The sequence below is a fragment of the Cnephaeus nilssonii genome, assembly GCF_951640355.1.
Source record: "Cnephaeus nilssonii genome assembly, chromosome: 23".
Classification (NCBI taxonomy): domain Eukaryota; kingdom Metazoa; phylum Chordata; class Mammalia; order Chiroptera; family Vespertilionidae; genus Cnephaeus; species Cnephaeus nilssonii.
Window position 1 is genome coordinate 16670033 of NC_137094.1, and position 16113 is coordinate 16686145.

Here is a 16113-nt window from a genome sequence, read left to right on the forward strand (position 1 = left end):
CCTCTCCCCGCCGACCAGCTCCGGGCGGGGACCTGGCCTGCGATCGCGCCGCGGAGACGCCCGCCGCGGGGGATGGAGGGACCGCTGGTCGCGCCCGGCGGGGGCGGGAGCCGAGCGGGGGCCCGCGGGCCGCGGCGGCGGGCGGGGAGCCGGGCCGGGCGCACCCCGCTCGGCGGCGATTGGCTGGCGCCGCGCTGCACTGAGCACGTTCGCGCTCGCGGCTCGCGGGCTGCAGGCGCCGCGCATTGTGCAAAGCGGCGGCGGCGGCGGCCTCTCTCTCCTCCCAGCGGCTCGCCCGGCGGCCTGACCGGCCCGGGACACTCGCCCCCGCCGGGGCCGGGGGTGCCCAGGGCGGCCGCGATGGCCTGAGGGCCCGGGGCGGCGCCGCGGCGGGGGTGCGCCATGGGGAACCAGGATGGGAAGCTCAAGCGCAGCGCAGGGGATGCCCCGCACGAAGCCGGCGGCGCGGAGGATGCTGCCGGGCCCCGGGAGGCGGACGCCGCCAGGAAGGGGAGCGGGAGCAAGAAGGCCTCGGGCAGGCACGGCCGGGGCGGCGGCGGCGGCGGCGAGCCCGGCAAGCGGAAGGGCAAGTCGGACTCCCGGGGCTCCGTGTTTTCCAACCTCAGGATCCGGAAGAACCTGTCCAAGGGGAAGGGCGCCGGCGGCTCCCGCGAGGACGTGCTGGGCGCGCAGGCCCCGCCGGGCGCGGAGCTGGACAGCGCTCCCTCCCTCGCCACCAAGACGCCCGACCTCAGCCTCTCGGCGGACGACACGGGCCTGTCGGACACCGAGGGCGCCGACCCCTTCGAGGTGACCCGTGCCGGGGGCCCCGCGCGGGCGGAGGCCGGGGCCGGGGCCGGGGCCGGGGCCCGGGAGGCGGCGGAGGATGGGGACGCCGCGGCCGGGGCGCAGGATGGACAAAGGACCAGCTCGGGCTCGGACACGGACATCTACAGCTTCCACTCGGCCGCGGAGCAGGAGGACCTGCTCTCCGACATCCAGCAGGCCATCCGCCTGCAGCACCTCCAGGGCGCGCCGGGGTCCGCGGGCCTCCCCGCCGCCGCCGCCACCTCCCCGGAGCCCGGGGCCTTCCTGGGCCTGGACCGGTTCCTGCTGGGCCCGAGCGGCGGCGCTGGCGGGGTCCCCGGCGGCCCCGACGCGGAGCCGGCGCTGTCTGCGCTCTCGGACCTGCCTGCGCCCCCGGCGCCCCAGCCTCCGCCGCCCCCCAGCGGCCGCCGGGACTCGGAGGCGCCGGGCCTGCCGGGGGCTCAGGCCGCGGACTCGCCCGCGCCCACCACCGCCTTCCCGTTCCCCGAGGCCGGAGCCGGGCAGGGCGCGGCCGGAGCCCCCGCGCCCAGGGCTGGGGACACGGACGAGGACGGCGAGGAGGATGCTTTTGAGGACGCTTCCCGGGGCTCCCCGGGCGAGGAGTGGGGCCTGGCGGCGGGAGAGGCCCCGCGGGGACCCGGCGCAGAGCTGGGGGAGGGGGCGCCAGGGCCCGGCGCCCCCGCGGCCGCGCCCCCGCCCGGCAGCCCGGCGCCCAGCCCGCGCTCCTGCAAGCCCTACCCGCCCGTCACCCCGTCCTACATCCGGACCACCACGCGGCAGCTCAGCTCGCCCAGCCACTCGCCGTCCGAGTCCCCCACGCAGAGCCCCCGGATCCAGAGGCGGCTGGAGGCCCCCCTGAGCCGCGGACCCCGAGCCGCCTGCGCCCCCGCGGCCGCCCCGGCCAGGACGCACGGCGCCGCCGACGGCAGCCTCTCGGGCGGCCTGAGCCGCTCCGCCGACTGGACGGAGGAGCTGGGCGCCCGCGCGCCCCCACCCGGGCCGGGAGGCTCCGCGCACCTGCTGGAGCGCACGGCGGCGGCGGCGGACGGAGGGGCGCCTCCTCCCGCGCGGGGACCCCCGGCGTCCGGGGCGCAGGCGGCCGCCGACGGCTTCCAGAACGTGTTCACGGGTGAGCTCGCCCCGCCGCCCGGCGCTCGGGTCACACACAGGGCGCCTGCCAGTCAGGCCCCCTGACGCCCACCCTGTCTGGCTCCGCAAAGCCAGGACCTGGGGGCGCGTCCCCTTTGCGTCCAACTCAGCCGCTTAGTGGGACCCCTCTTTCCTTACAACGTGTTAAAGCGAACAGCTCCGTCCTGTCCGTCCTAAGTCATGCTCTGTCCATTTTCTCCCAAAATACCTGCTGTTTTCTGCCTCCAGGGTCAGCCAGGCAGATAAACTCTCCCCCTCCCCCCCACTTTTTTTTTTTTTTGCATCGTTAGCTGAACCTTCCTTCTCTTTCCTTCCTCGCCCCCATCCACAGCATTAACAAGAACAGAACTGCTCAGGGTCCTCAGAAGTGTCAGCGTGCAGAAACCGATTACTCTGGTGGGAGCTACCCAAAGGGGTGCTCTCAGGCTCACATAGCTATGTGTATCTGTATGTAATAGTAGCTTCTTAAAAATTATATATATATATATATATATATATACATATATATATATTCTTGTATTACACACACACACACACACACACACACACACACACACACACACAGAGTGGCCAGATTATTATGATCTCTGAACGCATCATAATCCAGCCACTCAGTGTATTTGTATCTCAAACGGGTACCAAAAGTATTCTCGACTTTTTGCTGGAGATCAATCACCTCTTTGCCCTGAGCTTTCTATCAGCCAGTGCAAAGGGGAACACTGATCAGGTGCACGATTTATAGTGTCTTTGATATCAAATAAACGAGGTACTCAAGAGAAGGACACTGAGTGGCCAGGTGATGATGCGTTCAGAGATCATCATAATCTGGCCACTCAGCGTATATATGTGTATATATATATTGATTTCAGAGAGGAAGGGGGAGAGAGAGAGAGATAGAAACATCCATGATGAAAGAGAATCACGGATTGGCTGCTACCCGCATGACCGGAATCGAACCTGGGACCCTTCAGTCCACACGCCCAAGCTGTATCCACCGAGCCAAACCGGCTAGGGCAGTACCGTCTACCTTGCGGCTAGCTGGGTAGGCGACTTAAGTGAAGCTAGGCGGTCACTCCTGTTTTCTGATGCGATCAGATGAATACACGGTATTAGAAAATTAACGGATAATGAAGTAGAGTGTGAGGGGTAATTTTCATTTCCCGGATACGACGCTTTCATGCTCATCAAAACAGGTGTAGATTGGAGGTACTGAAGGTGGGCAGGCCTAAAGCACACAGGTATCCAACTGGTCCCTCTCCTCTGGTTTCTGTGGACTCTGGCAGGTTCCAGAAAGCCCAGCTAAAGGGGTAGTGGACTTGGTAAATGCCAAGTAGTCGAATGAGTTTATCCTTATAGGCGTAGAGCTTACCGAAAGAGTCCCCTGGTAGAATGTCCATTTGTTTCCTGCTTACTAACTCCTTCTACTTAGTAAGGGACATGTTGAGTGTAAGAATTTAAGGAGTAGGGGGGAAAAAAAGAAAAGAAAAAATGTATGCTCGTACTGGTTGGTTTGGGATAAATACTGGAATGCCATTGGGAAAGCTTAAAATCGTGTTACGTTCCTTAATGAATAGGGTGTAAAAGATGACTCAGATGGCATGTCTCAGTGGGCATGGCTACTTATTAGTCGGCTGCATGCTGTTAGTGTTATGGTATTACTTCTGTTCATCGACCACATTTTTATTTTTATGTATGGGCTCTCTTTTATTTTTACAACTAGAGGCGCAGTGCATGAAATTCGTGCATGGGTAGGGTCCCTATCAGCTGCCAGCCGGGTCCTCCCTCCCCCGGCTGCCAGTTGCCGGGGGGGGGCCTACCTTCGTTCCGCACCGCCCCTGTTGGTCAGCGTGCATCATAGCGAGCGATTGAACTCCCAGTCGGTCGAATTCCTGAGGGGACACTTTGCATATTAGGCTTTTATATACATAGATAATGATTTCTATACTTAAGAGCAGTCTCTCTCTCTCTCTCCCCCCTCCCTCCCTCTCTTGCTTCTTTTCTTCCCTTTATTGTATAGGTTAAGTTAAAGTGAATGTTTATAGTCTAATCCCCATTAGTTCAATGATAAGCAACCAAACAACCTCCCTGGCCCCCAAGACTATTTTGAAGGAAGAATATTGCAAAGTCCTTGAGTTGATTTTTGTGAATTTAATGTTGATGAGAGATCATGTATTTCCTCTTGAGGTAACATTCATTTTATATATATTTTTCTAAACGTGAAAATGTTCCTGAGATTGACTATCATTCATTAGTATTTAAAAATATATATATATATATATATATATATATATATATATATATATATATATATATTGCTCTTTCTAGTAGCATTAGACTTTGGAAATATATTCACTTCATTTAAAAATACATCTGAATGTGTACACACACACACACACACACACACACACACACGGCAGCCACATTTGTCAGGCAGTATTGCTAGATGGTAGGAGAGGCAAAGATCGCCATACGTGTCAGGGTTCTACCTTTGCAAGGCTCGCCGACTGAGCACGTAGGGATGGACATGCAGTGCCACACCGGGGACACCCAGGATGCCGTGACTCATCTCCGTGGCCAGGGCTAGCAGTGGTTCTCAGCCTTCCTAACGCCGCGGCCCTTTAATACAGTTCCTCATGTTGTGGTGACCCCCAACCATAAAACTATTTTCGTTGCTACTTCATAGCTGTAATTTTGCTACTGTTATGAATCGTAATGTAAATATCTGGGTTTTCCGATGGTCTTAGGCGACCCTGCTAGCGGTTGAGAACCACTGCTGTAGAGCCTAAGACCATTGGAAAACACAGATATAATCCATTTTAGGAAGTACCTGGGGTTTGCTGACCTCTCTAGACAGAATTTTTACTGTGCAGAGTAAGAGTACAGAGCTGTTTACCTATCTTCCTTCCTTCCTTCTTTTCTTCTTTCCTTCTTTTCTTCTTTCCTTCCTTCCTTCCTTCTTTCCTTCCTTCCTTCCTTCCTTCCTTCCTTCCTTCCTTCCTTCCTTCCTTCCTTCCTTCCCTCCCTCCTTCCCTCCCTCCCTCCCTCCCTCCCTCCCTCCCTCCCTCTCACGTTCTATCCACTGAGCCCAACCGGCTAGGGTGAGTTAGTGTGGTTTTTTTTTAAATTAAATTTAATTCTTTAAAGTATTACACAAAATCTCTTTCCACCCCCCCATTGACTTCTCCCCAGCTGCTCCCACCCCCCAGCACCTGCCCTCACCCCTCTACTGTCTGTGTCCATTGGTTATGCTCATATGCATGCATGCATACAAGTCCTTGGGTTGATCTCTTACCCTCTCCTCTCTCCTCCCCTGCCTTCCCTCTTAGGTTGGAGGATCTGTTCAATGATTCTGGCTTTATTTTCATTCATCAGTGTATGTTGCTCATTATAATCCACAAATGAGTGAGATCATGTGATATTTATCTTTCTCCGACTGGCTTATTGTTTAGCATGATGCTCTCCAGGCCCATCCGTGCTGTTGCAAATAGGTAAGAGTTCCTTCTTTTTTATAGCAGTGTCGTATTCCATTGTGTAGATGTACCACAGTTTTTTTAATCCACTCATCTGCTGATGGGCATTTAGGCTGTTTCCAAATCTTAGCTATGGTGAATTGTGCTGCTATGAACCCAGGGGTGCATATATCTTTTTTGGTTGGTGTTTCTGAGTTCTTGGGATATATTCCTAGAAGTGGGATCACTGGGTCAAATGGGAGTTCCATTTTTAATTTTTAAAGGAAATCCGTACCGTTTTCCACAGTGGCTGCACCAGTCTGCATTCCCACCAACAGTGCACGAGGGTTCCTTTTTCTCCGCATCCTCACCAGCACTTGTTGTTTATTGATTTATTGATGACAGTCATTCTGACAGGTGTGAGAGAGTACCTCATTATTGTTTTCATTTCCATCTCTCAGATGACCAGTGACTTTGAGCATGTTTTCATATGTCTCTTGGCCTTCTGTATGTCCTCTTTCGAAAAGTGTCTATTTAGGTCCTTTGCCCGTTTTTTTGATTGGATAGTTATTTTTCAAAAAATATATTTTTATTGATTTCAGAAAGGAAGGGAAAGGGAAGGGTAGAAACATCAATCATGAGAGAGAATCATGGATCGGCTGCCTTCTGCACGCCCCCAACTGGGGATGGAGCCCACAACCCGGGCATGTGCCCTTGACCGGGAATCGAACCCTGACCTCCTGGTTCATAGGTCGATGCTCAACCACTGAGCCATGCTGGTCGGGCCAGAGTCAGTTATTTTAATATGAACATCAACTACTTTGTATGTGATGGAGGAGATACTTGGTCAGTGACCAGTATATACTTGTATAGCAGCTTCCATATATTTATCTCATTTATTGTCTTTGCAAAAAAAGAAAAAAAAAACCCACAAGGAAAGAATGGTAGGTTTATCCTAATGCTGTAACTGGTGGGGACATGGGGAAAGCGAGGAGGTCACTTCCTCAAGGTCACGGTGTGGCTCACTCGCAAGCAGAGCCTGAAATAGAAGCGGCCTCGACTGATTCATGCCTGAGTGCCCCTGCGTCTTGCTCAGGTTCGGGTGTTCGACACCGTAAGACAGCAGAGAGAATAAAACATTAAAAAAATATGAGGGAACGGAAGGCTGTCACGTTGGAGATTTTTCTAGTTTCTGTTTTTTTTAAAAAAAAATATATTTTATTGATTTTTTACAGAGAGGAAGAGAGAGGGATAGAGAGTTAGAAACGTCGATGAGAGAGAAACATCGATCAGCCGCCTCCTGCATACCCCCTACTGGGGATGTGCCCGAAACCAAGGTACATGCCCTTGACCGGAATCAAACCTGGGACCTTTTAGTCCGCAGGCCGACGCTCTATCCACTGAGCCACACCGGTTAGGGCTAGTTTCTGTTTTTAATTAGGTGGATTTTTTAACTTGCTGGCCTTTCTCGGGCTGGATAACCGTGATGGTTGGTCAGAGGGAGGCATAATTCCTCCAGGTTCTCATGGAAACGGCTCTGGTTGCGTGGAGCGAATCCGGGTTGACCCAGGCCCCTGACGTCCGTTTCCTTGTCAGCTGGCATCCCACCTGGCTCTTCGCCACCCTTCAGGATTTTAGGGGTGTCTCGGAAATTCCCAGACGCCTGGGGAGCACCAGCGGTGTCCCCCGGGAAATTGTTGGTTGGCCTTGATTTTGTGATTTTGTCTGTCTTTCAGCCAATTAATTGCCGGCTGCCTTTGAAGCAGGTGATCATTCTATCTATACGTTTCCATAAACATGTGTTATTTTTAAACCGGAGAATGGGAGTTGCCAGCTCTGTAGGAAAGAACAGATGTTTTTTTTTTTTTGTTTTTTTTTGCTTTTCACTGACTTTCAAATGTAGGGAGAAAATTCCATGGACAGAGATCTTCGTGGTACATTTGTTGCATTGAAATATTTCAGTGTTCAGGAGAAGAAGTTGCTGTTGAACTCTGAGAGGCTCCTTTGCACATTAAGTCTAATAGAAAGCTGGCAATAGAATTTTTTTTTAAAAAAAATATATATATTATTGATTTTTTTACAGAGAGGAAGGGAGAGGGATAGAGAGTTGGAAACATCGATGAGAGAGAAATAATCGATCAGCTGCCTCCTGCACGCCCCCTACTGGAGATGTGCCCGCAACCAAGGTACATGTCCTTGACCGGAATCAAACCTGGGACCCTTCAGTCCACAGGCCGACACTCTATCCACTGAGCCAAACTGGTTAGGGCTGGTAATAGAATTTTGCGGTCAATTAAAGTTTAAACTTGGAAGATGTTAAATTTGTAATGCTAAATCACTTTAAAATATATATTTTTATTAATTTTAGAGAGGAAAGAAGAGGGGGAGAGAGAGAGAGAGAAACATCAACGATGAGAGAGAATCCTGGATTGCCTGCCTCCTGCACGCCCCACACTGGGGATCGAGCCCGCAACCCGGGCATGTGCTCTGACCGGGAATTGAACCCTGACCTCCTCGTTCCTAGGTTGATGCTCAACCACGGAGCCCCGCCAGCCGGGCTAAAATGTTTTAATGTCAGACGGTCCTTTGTGGTTGCTTCAGGTCTCTGAGTTTTCAAGGCCACCACGCAGGCTCTCCCTGGGCTTGTCGGGTTAGCCTGTGGCCCCTTTGGGCCTGCTAGCTGTTGGTTCTCATTATTTTCCAAGGAGCAAAGGTAGGCTCAGGCAAGTGAGGCAACTTGCCTTGGGGCTTTAAGCTAGTCAGTGGCCCGCGTGAGGAAATGGACTTCGGAAACCAAATCTGTTGCTAATGTGTATAAATAAAACCAGCGCATAAGGCCACAAGCGGTCTTATTTCTAGCAGTATATGCATCTGTCTTACTATCCTATATAATAAAAGGCTAATATGCAAATCAACCGAACAGCGGAACGACCTATGACACGCACTGACCACCAGGGGGAAGAGGCTCAATGCAGGAGCTGCCCCCTGGTGGTCAGTGGCTCCCACAGGGGGAGCACCGCTCAGCCAGAAGCCGGGCTCAAGGCTGGCGAGCGCAGCGGCGATGGCGGGAGCCTCTCCCGCCTCCGAGGCAGTGCTAAGGATGTCTGTGAGGAGCAGGCCTAAGCCGGCAGCTGGACATCCCCTGAGGGCTCCTGGACTGCGAGAGGGCACAGGCAGGGCTGAGGGACTCCCCCCTCCTTGAGTGCATGAATTTTGTGCACCGGGCCTCTAATAAGGAATGTAAAAGGAGTGCTGTCCTTTGCCCTAGATCTTGCTTCCTGGCTTCCATATATCCGAATTAGAATTTAATAACAGAAGCCGGGGCTGTCCTAAAATCATTTCAGTTTGGCCTGAAACATCCCTTCTCATGTTTTTTTTTTTTTTTTTTTTTAAGACTGTGGTTTGGATTGATGTCAAGCACCTCAGTAGCTTCACTGATGGGCTTTATTTACTGCTTTTTGAGCCGAGCACTGGCCTAGTTTGAAGTGCCTGTAGGCATTTGGATGTAAGCCACGTGTATCTGAAATTGAACAGGGGCTGCTGGAGTTGTGTTTCCTTGTGATTTTATTAAAAAGGTGCTGAGCACATACAGATGGGTGGGGGTAACACTAGTTAGAATATAATTATCGCCCTGGCTGGTGTTGCTCAGTGGATAGAGCGTCGGCCTGCAGACTGAAGGTCCCCGGGTTCGATTCCGGTCAAGGGCACATGCCTGGGTTGCGGGCTCGATCCCCAGTAGGGGGCGTGCAGGAGGCAGCCAATCAATGATTCTCTCTCCTCACTGATGTTTCTTTTTTTAAAAAAATATATTTTATTGATTTTTTTTTTTACAGAGAGGAAGGGAGAGGAAGAGAGAGTTAGAAACATCAATGAGAGAGAAACATCACTCAGCTGCCTCCTGCACACCCCACACTGGGGATGTATCCGCAACCAAGGTACATGCCCTTGATCGGAATCGAACCTGAGACCCTTGAGTCCGCAGGCCGACGCTCTAGCCACTGAGCCAAACCAGTTAGGGCTCCTCACTGATGTTTCTATCTCTCTCTCTCCCTCTCCCTTCCTCTCTGAAATCAATAAAAATATATTAAGACAAAATAACTATCTTTCTAAATTTGCATCCTAGGGTTGCTATTTAGTTAGGTGACTCTCACATAATTTCTCGTCAGTGTATGAAGGTGTAGGAATAATTTCAAATCAATAGGGTTAATGATTCATAATAGTGTCAAGATTCAGTGAAATTGTGTATATAAAGCCTTTACCACTTGGTCTGGTGCATAGATACCATTTGCTTTCCTGTCCTGGTTTATGGCTTTAAAATGGCTTATAAACAAACGATTAAAACAAAATAAAACAACTTTGAAATCATATACATATCCTTGCCGACTTATAATCAGAGGGTAGTTGCAAGTTAATGTTTTCAGTCACTCGTTTCTTTGCAAAATCATTTTATCCATCGTGTTTTCTGTGCCTGTCAGGATGTTTGCCACTTTATCAGAAACGTTGGTTTCCTTTCCTGTTGGAATAAGAACAGCATCTGCTGGGGTGTGGCTGTGTGGTTAGGGGGAACGCTGATGGGGCTGGGGTGGGGAGGAGGCGGCTGACACCCTCAGTGCTGATGTTCTGCACAGCATCTGGCTACCAGTGCCTGACTTTGCAGACTTAACCTCCCACCGTGTCCTTCGTAAACTTCCTACTTTAGACAAGTCGCCCGGCTCACTGTTCTAGGACCATGCATTTTAGTTTTCGGACTCTGCGCCTCTGCTTGGTGGTTCTTACCCTCTCAGAACAGCCGGCCCGTCTCTGTTGATTTAAATTCGCGCTTTTTGAGCAGTTCAATTCCCGGTTCTTCTTTTGTATGTTTCCCAGCTAGCCCTAACGGTCAGTCGTCTCCATGGCGCTGTGCTTGCTGCCTATATTATATTTTATGTACCTCTTGGATTTAGGGGTTCTTTTGGTCTCTTTCTTACCTCCTTTAGCCTTTCCTTCCTGCCTGCCTGATTCTATTCCTTCATCATCCACTCTTCTTTTCTTTTTAAAAAATACATATGTTTTTATCCTCACCCCAGGATATGTTTTTTTAAATATAAATATATACACACAGATATATATGCATACACATATATATGTATATATACATATGTGTGTGTGTGTGTGTGTGTGTGTGTGTGTGTGTGTATACTAGAGGCCCATTGCATGGGATTTGTGCACTGGTGGGGGTGTGTGGCCTGCGGGAATCTGCCCACCTGCCCTCTGAGCTGCTGCTCCCGCTGTGGGAGCACACTGACCACCGGGGGCAGCTCCTGCATCGAGCGTCTGCCCCCTGGTGGTCAGTGTGCCTCATAGCGACTGGTCGACCGGTTTTTCTGGTCGTTCCACCGCTGGGCTTTTATTATATAGGCTATATTGATTTCAGAGAGAGGGAGGGACAGGGAGAGAGAGAAACATTAATGGTGAGGGAGAACCATAGATCGGTTACCTCCTGCACATCCCCTACTGGGGATCGGGCCCCCAACCTGGACATGTGCCCTGACCAGGAATCGAACCCCAAATCTTTTTGGTGCACAGGATGATGCTGCAACCAGCTGAGCCACCTGGCCAGGGCGTCATCCATTCTTCTATCGGCCAAATCCACAAATCTCTCCTCTGGGCCTGCTGCGGGCCAGTCACTCCAATAGGCACTGGACCTACGGTGCTCTCACCGGTCGGCAGCCAGTACTCCACATCTCTTGTACAAGAGCGTCCCACCCTCCTTGTCCTCATGACTACGCTGTTCCTTATTACAGCCAGGGAGCCTGTTTTCTCCACGATTATGTCCTCTGGTGGCTCTAGGACATTCTCTGGCACACGGTAGACTCCTAAGGGCTTTGTGACATCTTGTCTTTGCTGCCTCTCCTCCTCCCCCCCACCCCCCAGTTCCGCTAAGGACGTTTAATTAAGAGAGCGAGTTCTAAATGGACCGCATTTTAAGAGTGTTCCTTCTTGAGCCTTGGTCATTGCCACTGGATTGTTAGCTGCCCCAGAGCGCGGGCCACGTGGTCTGTTTCTTTTATATCTTCACACGGAGTGTTGGTCAGCAGCGGTTCCCAGACGTACTGGCCACTCAGAAGTGGAGGCCCCTGGAATGACAATGAGGGGAGCAGAGGGTGCGTCCGGGGTTTGGCAGATCCCAGACCCTGGTCAGTCCTCGGTTAGCCTCTGAAATTGTGACGGTGAATCCTTGCTCGGCTGCACAAAGCTGCGAATAGATGTGGAAACGGCTTTCCTTTTTTAAAAAAATGTATTTTTATTGATTTCAGGGAGGAAGGGAGAGGGAGAGATAGAAACATCAATGATGAGAGAGAACCATGGATCAGCTGCCTCCTGCATGCCCCACACTGGGGATCAAGCCAGCAACCCGGGCATGTGCCCTGACCGGGAATCGAACCGGGTCCTCCTGGTTCCTAGGTCGATGCTCAGCCTATTGAGCCATGCTGGTGGGGCATAGCTTTCCTTTTATAGTTCTGGCCAAATAAAAGGTTTTCTAGTTTTCAGAGTATCGCTGCTCACCCGCCCAACAGAACCCCAGTGCAGGGACTGATGAGTGTACTTCTTCCTTGTGCAGAGGGTCAACGCGTTTGCTGTGATGGTAAACAGTCCCCTTACCAAGTTCTCCTGGCTGTTGTTTCTGGGTGTATCCGGACCTGTGGTTTTTGCGTAGCAATGCGAAGGAGTATTTGTAGATAGTGTATGAAGGCAAAGCTGTCTCTACACGACAAAGGTACTACTCTTCATTAACTATGTAAATGTATGTGGGGGATGGGATTGGTGCAGAAATAATAGAAGAATATTCATGATTAGTAAGTTCCCTGGCTCTCAGTGGATGAATCTTATTATTTACATGAATTTAATACACTTAGTAAAAACAATGGAGGCTTTAAAAAAACCCACCAACACACTAGAGGTTAGGAATTATAGGATGTAGACCCTCAAATACTGTATTACCTTCTGTAATAGTAAAAGCATAATATGCTAATTAGACCGGACATCCTCCTGGACGTCCTTCTGGATGACCTTCCAGACAAAGCCAGGGCTGCCTGGGTCCCGGGTGCCAGAGGGAAGCCGGTGCCAGCAGTTGGGAGAAGGAAGGGCGACTCTTGCACGAATTTCATGCATCGGGCCTCTAGTATTGATATAATTGAAATCCAATGAATATAAAAAAAATAACTTGGTGGCTGAAGATATTTTAATCGGTGTTTGCCTTGCTTATTTTACTTTTTTTCAAATGCTTTTAAAATCATACTTTTTTCTAATGCTTTTAGATTGTGGATACGTTTTTCTGATTTTATTGTTCACTTACGGTTTCTTCCCTCCAAGTTGAACCAGACTTTTATTATCCCATTTACAAGTACCGAGCCTTTGAGCTATACCTTGATAAAAATAATAATAAAAATAGGTAACATTTATGGGGCACTGTGGTAAACCCACGTCAACCCATAACTGTTGGTACCAATTCAACGCCAACAGGGATCTCCAATTTGGGGTTCAGTGAAGAAGGAGACTTCACTCCGTGCCAACAGCTCCATTGTGATGCATCCAGGCTGTGAGGTGGCCTTGGGCACAGTGGGGCTGGGCCCAGGGGAACCAGTCTTCAGTCTTTGGAGGAAAGAGAACATGCACTCCCTGAGCCAGAGGGGACCGGACTTCTATAGACAGAACGCTCCACCCCTGGTCCATGATTGGTCCATCCTCATGCACATGAGGACTCCAGATCCTCACAGTTTGGTTGGTCCAAAAGGCATTGTCCTGATTGGTCAGAATGGAGCCACTCTAATTGATTGGTGATGATGCTGATAGGGGATATAGCTGGGCAGCTCTGATTGGATGGGGAAAGCCTTGGTCCTGTTGGTTGAAATACAATTCCAGGAAACTCATTTATAAGGGCTGGCTCAGACGGCAGGACTGCAGTCACGGCAGGCAGTTCAGTGCAGGCGTCTCTCTGAAGTGGCTCGTGTGGGGGGGCCCCTGTTTAGAGACGCCTGCGAGGCTCTGCTTTTTAATATTGAGCCCCGTTAGCCACCAGGAGCCCTTCTTTCTCATTAGGTATATATTTTTTTTCCTCAGGGTTCACATTATAAGATTATTACACTTCATTCTCATCACACTCCTAAAAGGAAATGAGTATCCCACTTATAGAAGAGGATACTGAGGCCTAAGAGAGGTTGACTGACGTGTCTATGGCCATAGCTATGTTGCTATAAGAATTTCCAAACCTGTAGAGAATTTTATAAAAGTTTATTTGAGCCAAACATGTTATGCCTGGCAGCAGGATCTCAACAGACTGAGAAAACACTTCTTAGAATAGCACTTCACAGCTTCTTCTTCTTTCTTTCTTTCTTTTTTTTTTTTTTTTGGTATTTAGATTTGAGGGAATGTAAAGAAGATTATATGAAGGTAGGAAAAAGCAAGACTGGGATTATTGCTACAGGATCGTTTCAGCCCCCTTAAGCTGATACCGTTTTTAGGCAAACCTCTCCATTTCTGTAGGTACTTGCATGTTAAAGGTCCGTAGGAATTGCACTCTGACTGCTGAGGGGTTTGTCAAACTTGGAGGTGTTTTGAGTGGGATGCCCTCTGTGTCCCCACCTGTTACTGGTGGAAGTGGAGTTTTTGAGGTGCTGTGGGGAAAGGAATTTCCTGAGGGCCCCCCCATGGAAGGATGAGGTATGGTGGAAAGCTTTATTTCTGTGGAATTAAACCCCTGGGTTTCCATGGTCCTCTGACCTCCATCTTGCCGTGGAAAAAGTCCAGCCTTGTCTCCAGCCGGGCTAGAATCAAAGCCACATGGCCACGGAGGTGCGTGGGTGAGTGTGGGTCATGGAGCAAGCGAGAAGCAGGAGGGAAAGAGCAAACAAGCAAGAGAGACAGAATCCCTTGGCTCGGGGTTATCACCAGGAGCTTAACCCATGAGCCCTTCGGGATTTCATGTGCTTGCAATGGCTCCACCCCGCTAGGCAATTATTTCTTCTCCCAGGTTAGACTGACAGACAAGAACCTTCTCCACGTCACCCCACCTTCACCGTGCAGGCATCCATCTCCCTTCCCACAGTGATGTGCAGGGAATGGACTCGTTAGTTCCCTGGGGAGCGTGAAACCACGGGTTCCTGGTGAAGCTCCCCAAATGACCATGCTTAACCATGTCTGTCCCCCACCTTTCGCTCTCCTCCTATTTTAGTATGAGCTCGCTAATTATGATACTGGCAGAGGCATGGCCACCTGTTAATTTTAATTTTCCTTTTGAGCCCTTGTAAAGGAGCTGAACATAAAAGCAGCCACTTAAGAACAGCTCACACACAGTCAGGAATTGCTGCCCAAAGCAGGTAAGTTCCTGGAATTCCAAGGGAAGACTCTCCCAGGTTTATCCAATAGGAAGCCGGGAGCCAGTGGGACGCAGTGGGCCCCTGCGGGTACCCAGCAGGGAATCTGCGTCTGCCGTGGGCCAGCGTGGGCTTCTTTTGCGTCCTGCCGACTACGCCAAATAAATATCCATGTACGACTACCCAAAGCTCGAGAGATTTTTATAAAAACTTAATTTGAGTCACACAGAGGATACTTCCGGAAGCAAGATCGCAACACACGGAGGTGGAATGCTTCCAAGAAATGACTCTTTGCAGCTTCTTGTATGCATTTGGAACTGGGGGGGCTGGAATGTAAGGAGGATCACAGGAAGGTGGGAGAGAGCAGGGCAGGGATGGGGTTGCAGGACCTTTATGATTATGTGCTCTCTCGAGGGGTGGTCACACGTGAGAAGAAGCAGGGGTCGGAAAGCGAGGTCACTCATTAGAAGGAGAGGTCTGAAAGGGAGCATTGCAAAAGCGTGCTCACCTAGATGCACAAACACAATGGAGAAGGCTTGCTGAAGGCCAAGGTAACAGCCTTTTCCCGAAGACGTTATATGTCTGGGGTGTGACTGCCTTCAACGACCTTCCCAGTTAAGAATCCACGATCACATCACCCTGTGAGGTTGCTCTTCGTAGAACTCCTTTTCTGTCCACACACTCCATGAGGAGGAGACAGACCAGCGTCACGTGCATTCAAGGGCTGAGCTCTCTCAAGAAGGAAGGGGCATGATGGGAAAAAGAGCAGTTGGGAGGCCCTGGAGGAGGGATTCAGAGGGATATACTTAGCATGGAACTGAAGTCCCAGGGGGTTATAGTTCCCATTCTTCCACATCTACACCAACAGAAGAGTAAGATGCAAATTGACCATACCTTCGCGATGCCCACCAGCCAATCAGGAGTATGGAAATTAACCCAACAAAGATGGCAGGTTAATTTGCATATGCAGGCACCAACCGGCTACAGGGGAGCAGGGGGCGTGGGACGCAGGCGTTCCACACCGCCCCAGCCGTTCCAGGCCTCTGGGCAGCGTGGGAAGGCGGGAAGGCGGCTGTGGGCCAGAGCGAAAGGGAAGCTCCGGCCGGAATGAAGGCGGTGCCAGTAGCCAGGGGAAGGAAGGCCCATTCTTGCATGAATTTTCGTGCATCGGGCCTCTAGTCTATAATAATAGAAGCGTAATATGCTAATTAGACCGGACGTCCTTCCAGACGACCTTCTGGACGAAGCCGGGGCTGTGAGGGCTGAGGCAGCCTGGGCTGTGAAGGCCTACTCTTACGTGAATTTCGTGCATCAGGCCTCTAGTTGCTCCATAA

General features: G+C 51.1%; 1 protein-coding gene across 4 annotated transcripts in view; it reads left to right on the top strand.

The window, feature by feature from the left end:
- The first annotated feature begins 266 nt into the window (after positions 1–266).
- Positions 267–16113, top strand: part of FMN2 (formin 2) — a 124900-nt gene continuing 109053 nt past the window's right edge. For all 4 annotated transcript variants that reach the window (XM_079763485.1, XM_079763486.1, XM_079763487.1 and 1 more), the window contains exon 1: positions 267–1957. In XM_079763485.1, the coding sequence (XP_079619611.1) occupies positions 403–1957 (1555 nt within the window). In that variant the 5' untranslated portion in view covers positions 267–402. The remainder of the gene's footprint in view (positions 1958–16113) is intronic.